Source organism: Mixophyes fleayi, chromosome 4 (assembly GCF_038048845.1).
Source record: "Mixophyes fleayi isolate aMixFle1 chromosome 4, aMixFle1.hap1, whole genome shotgun sequence".
Classification (NCBI taxonomy): Eukaryota; Metazoa; Chordata; class Amphibia; order Anura; family Limnodynastidae; genus Mixophyes; species Mixophyes fleayi.
Window position 1 is genome coordinate 132,004,480 of NC_134405.1, and position 12,910 is coordinate 132,017,389.

General features: G+C 41.2%; 1 protein-coding gene across 1 annotated transcript in view; it reads left to right on the plus strand.

Annotated features, from left to right (window-relative positions):
• CCDC33 (coiled-coil domain containing 33) overlaps window positions 1–12,910 on the plus strand; it is a 75,984-nt gene that overhangs the window by 28,284 nt on the left and 34,790 nt on the right. The window contains exons 11-13 of the mRNA XM_075208302.1: window positions 341–474; window positions 714–785; window positions 2,048–2,164. Coding sequence (XP_075064403.1) covers window positions 341–474; window positions 714–785; window positions 2,048–2,164 — 323 coding nt within the window. The remainder of the gene's footprint in view (window positions 1–340; window positions 475–713; window positions 786–2,047; window positions 2,165–12,910) is intronic.

Genomic DNA, 12,910 nt, shown 5'->3' on the forward strand with positions numbered 1-12,910 from the left:
CAATATCAATCTCCTGGAGCACTTGATCTGCTGGTCACAAGGTTAATGTCAGCAAACAGAGACAGAAGTTTTGTGGCTTTCCTCTATAAATATTATAGATATAGGTGGCACAGTGGTATTTCTGCCTTACATTGCTTTTGTTCTGACCAGTGTACTATCTGAGTGGAATTTGTGTGCTCTAGGTAGTTCAGACTCTAAGCTCCATAGGAACAGGGACTGATGTAGTTGATTAAACAAGTGCGACGTAATATGTTGGCGCTATAAATAAAGGTAATAGGTAGCAGAAGGAACTGTTTAAACTTCAAATGAGTTTATTATATAATGCGTTTTCTTTGATTAGATTCTAGGCGTGTCCCATGGCATCTATCACACTACTGTGGGTTCTCGGTAATCCCCTTGGACATGAAAGTCTATCACCAGCTGATGTCTGGAAGTAGCAACAAAGCTCTCACCTTAACTGGTGTCCCTATTCAGGTAAATTCAAGAACAAAAGCATAGATGAAACTGAACTTAGTAATGCCATTTTAAGAGAGGGGGAGGGGTACAGAGTATAGTGTATTGGGGACTGCTGGTATCACTAATATTTGTGAAAGAACTGCCATTACAAGCATTGTACTTGTGTAGTTGGCAATGATTTTTGCGTGAATTTAGCACCGCCAATTGGGTAGTGCAAATGGCACAGTTGTATATTCATACACCTCTTCTTCCTTTAGGGTACAGATCTGAAGACTCTCTCTGGTGGACCTCCCTCGGTGTCACTACAGCTGCTACTACTGAAGTCTGAGGTGAGAGGTGAAACATTGTCTGCTACAGACTTAATTATTTTCTGTCTTTTCATTCATGCTGTCGGTTTACTTTTTCTCTGTCCTTTCATTTGCATGTGTGTTTCTTTCTTTCCGTTTACTCTTAGTCCCTTACCTTTATTTGCTCTGTATCATTTATGTTTTATGTTCTACAGGTTATCTATTATAATTTTTCTTCATCACTATGTTGCTGGCACAGGTCCATTGGGCAATCCACTGTGGTATTTGCTAGTTGACTGCAATAGATCAACTGGAAACACAGTGAGGAATGTTTATCACAAGTGCCTGGACAATTGATGACAATATGGGATCCCGCCACCTGTCAATCTTTCCCTCTCCCCTTATCGTGCTCTCTTGCTTTGCTCTCTCATCTCATTTATAATCTGAACTAACAAGCTGTCGATATCTTTTCATATCACACCTCAGGGCTAGTGGGAGGTGGACTAAGGGGATGCTTCTGCCTAATTTCTCCCATGAGACAGAGCAGAAAAAAGGAGGGGTCCTGTTGAATAATTCAGGGGGTTTCTTACCCTTGAGCTGCAATAAATAATCGCCCTCCTCCTCTAATGTCAGGCACTGAATTAATTCTGAGACTCGCATCTTAAACCCAATATCCACCATAGGGAAACATAAAATGATAGCCTGTGAAGAAATGTTCTTATCCCAGCTAGTAGGGTACATGCAGAATACTAGATTCTGTTAGAACGGTTATGCTGCTGATAATAACACAAGCATCCAGTTCTTATAAAATAGGTGGGTGATAGAAAAGAATATTGGTAAAGGTGACAAATAGATTGAGCAGATATTATAAAGTTCTAAAGTGATTGATTAAGAAGCCGAGAGAATTTGCAGGGTGGGGATTTATAGGGGAATATATGCCTGTAAATACTGATTTGCTTCCTATCGCTCCAGTAGTGTGCTCCTATGTTAATCACAGTCTAATGAGTGGGGCTCATGCAGAGACACACTGTGCTCTGCACACAGACAAATACACCCCAGATGCCGTTCATTAACTTCTATTACCAAGTAATGCTTCCATTTTCAGTAGCAGCACGAAGTAACAAGGGGGGTATGATTAGTCATTTCACTGTGGTGTATTCTACACGCAATATACACATATCATACAAAAAGAATAAACTGTCATAAACTGTCCTCTTGCTTCAATACCTACAGAAGTCAAGATAGGTATAGCTGTGTATATCCAGATTACCTGTTGTTTATCAATAATGTGTCTTGTTCCTCAGCACCCAGAATTCTTTTTGAGTCCATCTGCAATACAACCTTCCACTGATTGGCAGGCACAAAGCCAACAGGCTACAAGCTTCACAAAGGGGGACTCAGGAACCCCTAATAAGGATGAGGTGAGTGTGCAGGGAAACATGTAACCTGTGCTATAGCTAAACTGCTAATAGCAGCAGTTAAAAGAGAAATCATTGTCCTGTCACTGTTCCTGTGCTGTATACAGGGTGATCACTGTGGTACCTTGTGATGTGTACCAAACCATCTATGTACAGCTGAGTGACATCACTTTGCTGCTCAGTTCTATATACTGATAGATCACTGTACTGCCCTGTGCTGTATACAGGGTGTTCACTGTGGTACCTTGTGCTGTGTACCAAACCATCTATGTACAGCTGAGGGACATCACTTTACTGCTCAGTTCTATATACTGATAGATCACTGTACTGCCCTGTGCTGTATACAGGGTGATCACTGTGGTACCTTGTGCTGTGTACCAAACCATCTATGTACAGCTGAGTGACATCACTTTACTGCTCAGTTCTATATACTGATAGATCACTGTATTGCCCTGTGCTGTTTATGGGAAGACAAAGAGCTCACAATATTATTTAATGTTGTATACCGACAGGTCACTATAGTGTACAGCACTGAATACAGAGACTTCATTTTTGTATACTGAGATACTGCTGCACTGCCCATTACTAGGTGCCAAGTTTGGTTTAGCAGTAAATCCTGTATATTAATATAGAGCTGCAGTTCCCAGTAATATAGACTGAGATTGGTCAGTTTATACGAGAGATAGCTGTCCGGCGATTAACAGATTTCCAGTGACAGAGACAAAGCACACAGGAAATTAACATTGGAAATAAAGAGTTGGTAGTTAATGAAAGAATGATAGAAGGGATGAGCTGGAGAAGATACAAAAGGAGACAGTGATTGTGCTATACAGGACTCTGCTCTCTTCCTTGGGGTTTCTCTGCAGTTGGATTACTCCATAAAAGCAAAGGATGAAAGAGAGGGATGAAAGACAAACAGCAGCTGCTCCGCTTATCTCCGACGTCCAGAGTGTAAACTGCATCTGTGGAGACCACTGAGACCTCTCATCTAGTCTTGTGTGGTTGAGGAAAATGCTGAGCCCTCTCTTCTGGGGCTGTTTAACTTTGTGTTGTAATCCAGCTTCTGCGTACTTGGTACACTACAGATATGACCCAGTTGTTTGTCTGAAGAAATACCGTATATGTTATACTGGGCATACAGTTTACATGGCTGCTAACATAGATACAGTCTGCAATACTATAAACAGTGTAATACAAGTAGTATACACATTGTAGGCCAGCAGGGTCTTGCCACATATTGGATACTATGTAAGTTCGAGGCCATAGTCTGCAGGAAGCATATCTCTAGGTCAGATTTATGGGCCCCTTGGGGAGGATCTGATTAAAAGCTGATTCTAGTTTGCAAACACACAGGAGAATAATGAAAGAGTGAGATTTATAGGGATTCCAGAGAGGGGAAGGCCAAGGGGAGAGGAACCAGGGGAGGGGGGCTGACTTCGAATTAAGGGCAGCAGTAAAAAATGAGAACATGATTGGGAAAGAGAAATTCTGCATCTATGAAAGCGTTACATAGTTATAGTGCAATTAGTTTATTCTGTTCTGTTGACTCTTAGGCCAAGTTTTTATATGTTACTTTTTTATAGCTTATATTTCATAAATTGCCTTTTTATGGGTTATAAGGGCTCCTTTCTGCCTCACATTTCTCATTACTGAAGTGAAACAGTTTTAATATGTTGATGAGCCCTAGGCAAAGTTTAAATTACTGTGCCTCCTACAATAATATATTCATCCATTTTTCTGCCCTACTGATCTTCCTCAGCAAGCAGAATACTTGTTCATAAGGTCTCACAATGCAGTGTGATGTTCCAAAGTCTTGCATTGTGCCCAGATCACTGGGGAAGGGTGAAAGAACCACATCAATTCTAAACTTGCATGACCATTGTGGAAAGTCAATTATGAGGGATGTGCAATATTATCCCGTTTTAAAAACATCCATAAGAAATAAACATAGGAGCCACAGACCCCTCTATCAATGATTTATGTTCCTCTCAGTCTACTGAGTATTGCGGACAACAACAAGACATCCATAACAGCATGTAAGCCACCAGCATGGAGATCATCATGCAGGGAAACTAAGATGTGTGCTCCAGGAAGTTTGCTTTCCAAATAATTGTCTCCATGACTTTCAGGCGTGGGCAGCAGATGGGACATACTGCTCCATGACATTTATACCAGCACTATTCCTGGGCCTGTAATCATTTTAATGCAAGCAAACTTTTTGGGGCTCATGTAATGCTGGACATACCTTTTGTCCCATAAAGAAAGCATTTCCGTACTGCACATTCACACAAAAAATGCTTACGCCTGTATGCTGATTTGGTTGCATCATACACTTCAGACACCTTGCACTTGGAGCAGGGGAACAGGGCAGAGAAAGAGTGGCAGAGCATAGGCTGAGCACAGTAAGGGCATGATCACGTCATTGTGGCTGAAGTACACCTGGACAGATGTTTGAATTTAACTACTTGTATTTTGTATTTGTGTCTTTATTTAATTACATTTTATATTGCAAATGAGTGAGTCTTTTTAAATGAGTCTCTATCAATATCACATAACTGGAATTGTATTCTTCCCTGCAAAAAAGTTCAACGTCCGTCAGATTGCGAAGCTGTCCTGTGCACAGCCCTCTTAGATCATTTTGCGGGTTTTCAATGTGTTGAGGTCTGGCCTCCAGTGGCTCCATTCCAAGACTTCCTCTTCAGCTTTTTGACAAAGGTCAGCAGGTTTCGTGCCTTAATGTCTTGCTAATTGCTGGCGATATTCATTATGTCCTCTATGCTGCCTAGCAGGGCCGTAACTAGGGCTGTGCGACAGGGGCGACCGCCCAGGGCGCAACACTGAAGGGGGGCACAATTTAGGCATATTTTAGGTTCATTTGGTTAAAATTGAGGACTAGGGGGGCGGCATTTATCTTTCTCGCCCCAGGCGCTAGAATTCTAAGTTATGGCTCTGCTGCCTAGAGTCCAGCTGAAGAGAAGCAGACCAATGAATGATGCTGCCACAGTAAGTATGGTGTACTTTGGATGATGAGCTGGCCATAAGATATTTTCCCCCATGATTTTGGCGCAATTGAATGTATTTTTTTGCAGAATTTAGACTTGGATTTTCTTTTTTGTACGAAATGATTTCTGACTTGCCACCCTATCCATAGCCCAGGCGTGCAGAATACTGAAGATTGTTGTTACATGCAGGGAGTGACATGTTCTGCAAGAAGCTTCTGCAGCTTTTTTAATGTTGTTGTAGACACCTTGATAGCTTCCCTGATGAGTTTTATCCTTGCCCTGTCATCAACTTTGGAGGGACATCCTGATCTTGCCAATGTTCCTGTTGTGCCACATATTCTCAACGTATTGATGATATTATTTTATATCCCTACCCTGATTGGTAGCTTTCAACAGTGAGGTCCCGTAGATGTCTTGAAGGGTCCGTGCAGACCGTCACAACCCCAGTAGGATGCAACCTAGAAAACTACAAGGAAATCCTACAGGAACTGCTGATCTTTATTTGGGGTTAAACACAGTCACTTTCATAGCTGGCAGGGGTATGCTAATTACCTTTGTATGTGATTTTGGATGTGATTAGTTAACAGTGAACACAACTACAGTCCCATTATGACAGGGTGTGCACTCTTATGCTACCTGGGTACTGTAGGTTTTTAATTTTAACTTCTGTTTTTTCACTTGAAATTTCTTGCTTGCAAGATCACATTAAACGGTAGATGTATCAGACCTTCATAAAAGGAAAAGTGGAGGTGTTACCCATAGCAACCATTCAGATTCTAGCTATTGTTCTCTAGAATGTCCTAGATCAGTGACACTGATACACATCACACGGTGCGTCCCTCTAGCCTTCAAACTGGCCGCACACTACCCTCAATCTCAGTAATATGTAAAGCAATGCATTTAATCAAGAAGAGTGACACCTATTCATAATAACATATCAGCATTGTAAAGTGTTACAAGTTATACCAAACAATTCTGACCAATAAGCCGGTAGAAGCTGGGAGCCGCAGGTGAAGGCACCTGTTGCCCATCACTGTATTAGATAAATGCTCGCTAGAATCTGATAGACTGCTATGGGCAATAACTTCATTTTAGAAAGTGTAATAAATCTACCCTTAAAGGTGGACAAATATCTGACATGATTTATCTGATTTCAAGCTTGACATCACACACATGCAAGTTCTATACTCTCTTTATATTCACAGCAGCTGTTGTGTAAGACTCTTGTCCTGTTCCTGCATCATAAGTGGACCAAATTTCGCCTGATGTCGCATGAACTTTTAAAAATACTTTAGTTACAGTCTGATAGTATAGCAAACGTAGAGCCTGATTCATTAAGGAAGCACGGTGGCGTAGTGGTTAGCACTTCTGCCTTACAACACTGGGGTCATGAGTTCAGTTCCCGATCATGGCCTTATCTGTGAGGAATTTGTATGTTCTCCCCGTGTTTGCGTGGGTGTGCTCCGGTTTCCTCCCACACTCCAAAAATATACTGGTAGGTTAATTGGCTGCTAACAAATTTACCCTAGTCTGTGTGTGTGTGTTAGGGAATTTAGACTGTAAGCCGAAGAGAGAGACAGAGGATTAAAAAAAAGAAAGGCAATAGAAAGGTAAGTGAAGGGTAGCAAAAACAGCATAAAGGGCACAGTGTGAAGCGAGAGAAGGGTAAAGGGGAGCAAAAGCAGCATGATGGAGGTCACAGTATGAAACAGGGGAGACAAATGAAGGGGAGCAAAAGCAGTATGAAGGGCGCAGTGTGATGAAAGGGGGTGACAAAATTGCATATGAGACTTTTTTTTGCGGCCCACAAAATCTTAGACTTTGATTATTTGGCCCAATTGGGGTTTTGAGTTTGACATGCCAGGTCTAATACATATGTGGAATATAAAGTCCCAATAGAATGCACAGAAGAAAAAGTATTCAAATAATATCACCTGTTATAATATCGTCATTAATGACAAAATATAAAAAAAAAAAAAAAAAACATAAAATACATTTCTTAGAATGTTATGAATGTCTAGTGAACATAAAATGCATTTTTACAATTGCTCCTAATTGCAAACACATTCACTAGTTTGCATATGCTACCATCATTACTAGTAATCGGCCCTTAGACCAGACCAGTAGCTGGTGCAAGTGATACAACAGACAAATCTGCACTTTTAGAGATGCCAAAGGCTTGAATCAGACTTTGCTGCATGCGCTCGAGCTTGGCACACCCTTAGTGTACATTGCCTATCTGCATATGCCCTATCCCCTCCCCGTTACGCCGCTGAAATTGTAGGCTGTAGTAAGTGTCCTTTGTGCTTGAAGATGAATTGAACGTTGCTGCGTCCACTGTCCTATGGTTTGTTTCTAAACATTTGCAGTAAGATTTTACGCCACAAAATACAGCACGTATCACCATTTACGGGCCTTAATGAATCAGGCCCATAATGTTTTTAATTACATAATATGTAAAACGATACATTTCATATATATCTAGATGGCTTAAATAGCCAGCAGAGCGCCGACGTTACAGCTAGGAGGTGAACTCTGATTGGCTCACCGCCCCGACCCATAGCGGTGCAGCAGCACTGGTCCGGAGGGGTCCTCCGGACCTCCAACCGCCCCATTAAGCTCTTCACAGTTCCAAAGCACATTGCAGCGTTTGATTTGATTTTTAAACTGAACTAAAAATCTTGTTCAAGATGGAACAATGTCATTCCAATTCTGCAGTGTGTATGCACTCACGACCGGCAGTGTTCATAGATCGTTATGGAGTGTGCAGAGTCACAATCTTTTCAGCCAATAGTTATGACAGTTGAAGAGCACAGATCTGAAGGTAAATCTTGTAAAATACACATGAATCGGCATGCTGATCGGGACTTGTATTTTTTTCAGTCATTGGTAAAATTGTTAAATATATCACATCGGGAGAAATTTTCTGTATTGTGTACCTAGCCTAAGTCCTATTTGGTAAAATAGATGAATGGATTACCTTCAAAGATCTGTTATTTACTTGAGACATCGTGGAGTAGTAAGAGAGAAATGGAAGATTTTCCTCCCTGGATAAAAGAGATTTAGGGCCTGAGTATCTGTATACATCTATATATCTATATCTGAATACATCTATATATCTATATCTAGGGGCCCCAGTGCACTGCTTTGCCCGGGGGCCCATAATGTTGTTAAGATGGCCCTGGGCAGAAGTGAGTGAACATGGCTGTTGGGGGGGTGAGTGAGTGAACATGTCTGCAGGGGGGAAGTGAGTGAACATGTCTGCAGGGGGGGAGTGAGTGAACATGTCTGCAGGGGGGGGGAGTGAGTGAACATGGCTGCTGGGGGGGAGTGAGTGAACAGGGCTGCTGGGGGGCAGAAGTGAGTGCACAGGGCTGCTGGGGGGCAGAAGTGAGTGCACAGGGCTGCTGGGGGGCAGAAGTGAGTGCACAGGGCTGCTGGGGGTGTGGGAGGGAGTGAACAGGGCTGCTGGGGGGCTGAGGGGCGGAGTGAGTGAAGGGGGGAGTGAGTGAACATGCTCCTGGGTGGGGGGGAGTGAGTGAACATGGCTGCTAGGGGGATAATGGGAATGGGTGAACAGGGCTGCTGGGGGTGTGTGTGAGTGAACAGGGCTGCTGGGGGGGGGGGGGGAGTGAGTGAACATGGCTGCTGGGGGGGAGTGAGTGAACATGGCTGCTGGGGGGGAGTGAGTGAACATGGCTGCTGGGGGAGGGAGTGAGTGAAAATGTATGTTAATATAGTGTGTGGCCGCAGTATTTTAATATGGCGTGTGTGTGTGGCCGCAGTATGTTAATATGACGCATATGTGGGTGGCCGCAGTATGTTAATATGGCATGTGTGTGTATGTGTTGGAGCAGTATGTTAATATAGTGTGTGAGGGGAGGGAGGATCTTAATATAGTGTGGGAGGTAGGCTATTTAACCGTAAAGTGTAAGTGGGGGCTAATTATTTAAGGTGAGGAGACTGAACCTTTAATTTAATGCTGGGACTGTTTGGAGGGAGGGAAATAGCTTTTGATTAAATGGGTATACTGTTAGTTTAATGTTGGAGCTGGTTGGAGGGAAATAGGTCTACTTATTAAATGTGAATATTATTATTGTTGGGAATGGAGGGAGGCCTAATTATAAAACGTGATTTCTATTGATTTAACACTCTTGTCTCTTCTCACTTCCCCATTACCTGGTCCATGTCCCAAACAAAACTGTCCAACTTGATCCTACTGTTACTATTTATCTCCCTCTAGAATGTAAGATCTCTACTTTATGTCTCATGTTTGTCCTCAATCCATCTACCTCATATGTCCCTTGTCATGTACCTATTTTTATGTTTACTGTTTTCATGTGTGTTATAAATGTCAGGCACCACGGCAAATAAACGATGATGATGATGGTAGGTGAATTGACTTCTGACTAAACTAATCCTAGTGTGTATGTTCGTGTGGTAGGGAAAATAGATTGTAAGCTCCACCGGCACAGGGACTGATCTGGTTGATTAAATATTCTCTGTAAAGCGCTGTGTAATATGTAGGTACTGAATGAATTAGTAATAATAATACTTCTTATTTATATAGTATATTTATTATTGATAACATACTTGCCAATTCTCCTGGAATGTCCGGGAGACTCCGGAATTAAGGTTAGGTCTCCAAGACTTCCGGGAGAGTAGGACATTCTCCCGCATCTGTCCACTTCCTAGTGAAGTGCGCAGGATTTGGAGGCTCCATGATTCTCAGGGAATCGCATCATTTTGGCCCGTCACCCACGGTAAAATGCCACGTTTGTGTCAGTGTGTCATGGGGGCATGGCCAAAATAATGTGATTCGCTGGGCCCCGCTCCCACACGCCCACATCCCCCCTGGATCTCCTGGAGGCCACCTTGGAAAGGTTGGCAAGTATGATTAGTAATAATAATCCTTATTTATATAGCGACAACATATTACACTGTCATTTACACATGCACATAAATTCCTGCCCCAGTACAGCTTACAATATCATTTTTCTACCACAGGCACATAAACACACACACTCTTGGGACAATATGTTTAGAAACTAATTAACCTACTAGTATGTTTAAGCTGTGAGAGAAATCCATACAGACACTGGGAGAAACTTCATTAAGCTGTATCCAGATTGTGAGCTTCTGTAGCAGATGTCAACAGAAACTAAAAAAAACAACAAATTTATATATTGCTATTTAATTTTTATCTGTATGTTTGTATAGCATACAGTGAGAAGTACTGTAGTATTCAGCAACATTTTTACTTTTTACTTCAAGTTCAATTTTTGGTACAAACTTTAGTGTAATCCTATCTTCCAACTAATGTAAATCAGTAAGTAACACTTAACAAATACAATAATACTAAACATTGTACAGCTGGAATTTTACATATAACAGTGTACACATTCAAAACACTTGCTGTACTTATCGTCACCTTAAATTCTAGTTTTGGAAAGTTTTTGGGACCTTAATCTATATTTTTACACTTCTATTTTGATATATTCAGTCCTGTGTTCCTGATTACTTTGAACCTTTTCCTGATTGGTTTGTTATATTCATTATCTCCACAATACTAACTTGGCATAGAGCTAATCAGCTTCTCCCCCCCCCCCCCCCCCCCCCTCCTCAGAGCCCTAGGAAAAAGGGCTGAAGAGAGCAGCCCCAGACTTCTGTTTGTCTCACAGGCAGAACCAAAATCTGTGGGTGTTGCTGTGGTGGGGAGGTATGGCGGGAGGACCTGATTGGTCCTCCTGTTTATACTCCTCTTTTGCAGCCATTTTTGGTGATAATGCAGCTTTAAATTGTAAAATAAGGAAAATGTTATTATATGGTCATTATGTCAAACCTGGGAGGAACCTAGACACAATAAACACTGTTTACAGAATAGGTTAGCCTGTTCCCAGTTTACTTTGCAAGCCCTCACTGCTTGTATTTGTGACTATTGACATAGTTACACTTGCAATTTTTCAGAACTCATTAACCACCAAAATTGTTGCAGAGGAGAGGTAGATATATGTTTAAGTTATGCCATAGTTACCAGATGCTCGAATTAGGGTTACACCTCTCGAACTCCTGAGGAAGTCGACAATTCTCCTGCACAGTTGCTTACCTGCCTGTGTAGTGGACAGATCTGTGATGGTGCAAATTGCTTCATCAATCTGCGTCCACCTTCGTGAACACAAAGTGGACAGGGTTGTGGTGGCAATTAGTGGCGCCCACTTGACGTGAGTGGCACCATCAATTCACTCCCACCTTTTCTCCCAGAAGACATGTATGGAAAGTAGGCAAGTATGAGTTTTGCCCTGATAGTGAATTTGCCAAAAAAATTGCCTGTACAGCTGGTTTGTTCATCTCTAGTGACATATTTCCATAATATTCAATCCCTGTGGGAGAGAATACAAAGATAATTACAAGCAGAAGGAAATATGAACAAATATCTAGACATGGGTGTGGAGTTCAACAGAGAACAGACACACGTCCTTTATCAATCCTTCCTCTCTAACAAATATTGTATTTTTACAATAAATGTGTTTTTATAAGCAATAGCTTTTATATAACCCCCCAAAATAATATTTCTTATAATATAGGCATGTTTTTTCATTCAACATATGATATTATCTTTAATAGCAACAGACCATGTTATTTGAATGATTTATTCAATGATATGTTATGAAGCCTCTGTCTGCCAAATGTTTTACTGGTGGTATATATGCAGTATTTTGATAGAAGCTAGCTTCTGAGCCAGACTCAGAACAATTGATGAATACAGCAACACGCCTAACAAACATTATGATCTAGTGGCTTGGCATGACCTTTAAGCAGCCACACCAGTGAAAACTTTGCCCACCAATGTGCACCATTCTGAACAACTAGATTACAGTAATATCCATCAAGTGTCTTCGGTCTAGCGCAGAAGCTGGGGTCAGTTAATTATTGCACAGCAAAACTTCATTGTGTGTCAGCAGCTTAAAATTTAATACAAGCCCCATGATGAAAGAAATAAAGTAAAAATAAAACATTCTTCCATGTACGAAAACAGCTTATTTATTATTAAACTGCTAGAAATCCTCCTGAGTCTGTCTGCTTTTTGCCATATATAGAATGTCATTGTCATTAGAGATAGTCCTATAAGGTGTGTTCACAAAAGTATGTGTCCTACTTACTAAGCTGTGATGGAGAAAGTGCGTTCTACAGGCCTGTATACAGAAAGGGTTAAAAGAGCCAACACCCTATTTCATGAGAGTACATTATGTGGTATCAATGCCCCCCTAGTGGTTGAAATTGGGAAAGAAACTAGAACAATGGATGAACTGAGATGTTCAGATTGGAATATTACCTGGCACAGAAGGGCCCACTTTTAGTATATTGTTTACATTTAAAGCAAGAGAATATATAGAGTATCTTGTATATTTATTTTCTAAGTAGATACTAAAATCATGCTTTAAATTGTTCAGACAAGTTTAGAATAACATGTACGGTAACTTATTTTATACTGAAACAGTAATAAATCTTGTCAGACTTCATAATGGACATTAATGACTGCTGGTCTGTACTGTGTTGTGTCTTTTGACTAACATCATGCATATTCTGCTCGGAAACATGGTAAGGGCTTAATGCTTTTGTGTGATTGACAAGGGTGACAGCAGCAGTGTACTCAAACTTTCCTTCTCTACCTGGAAGCTGCAAGTTTTCTAAGTCAAACAACTTACATATAATACATTCAGGAGTATTAGGTTTCTGTATTAAAAAT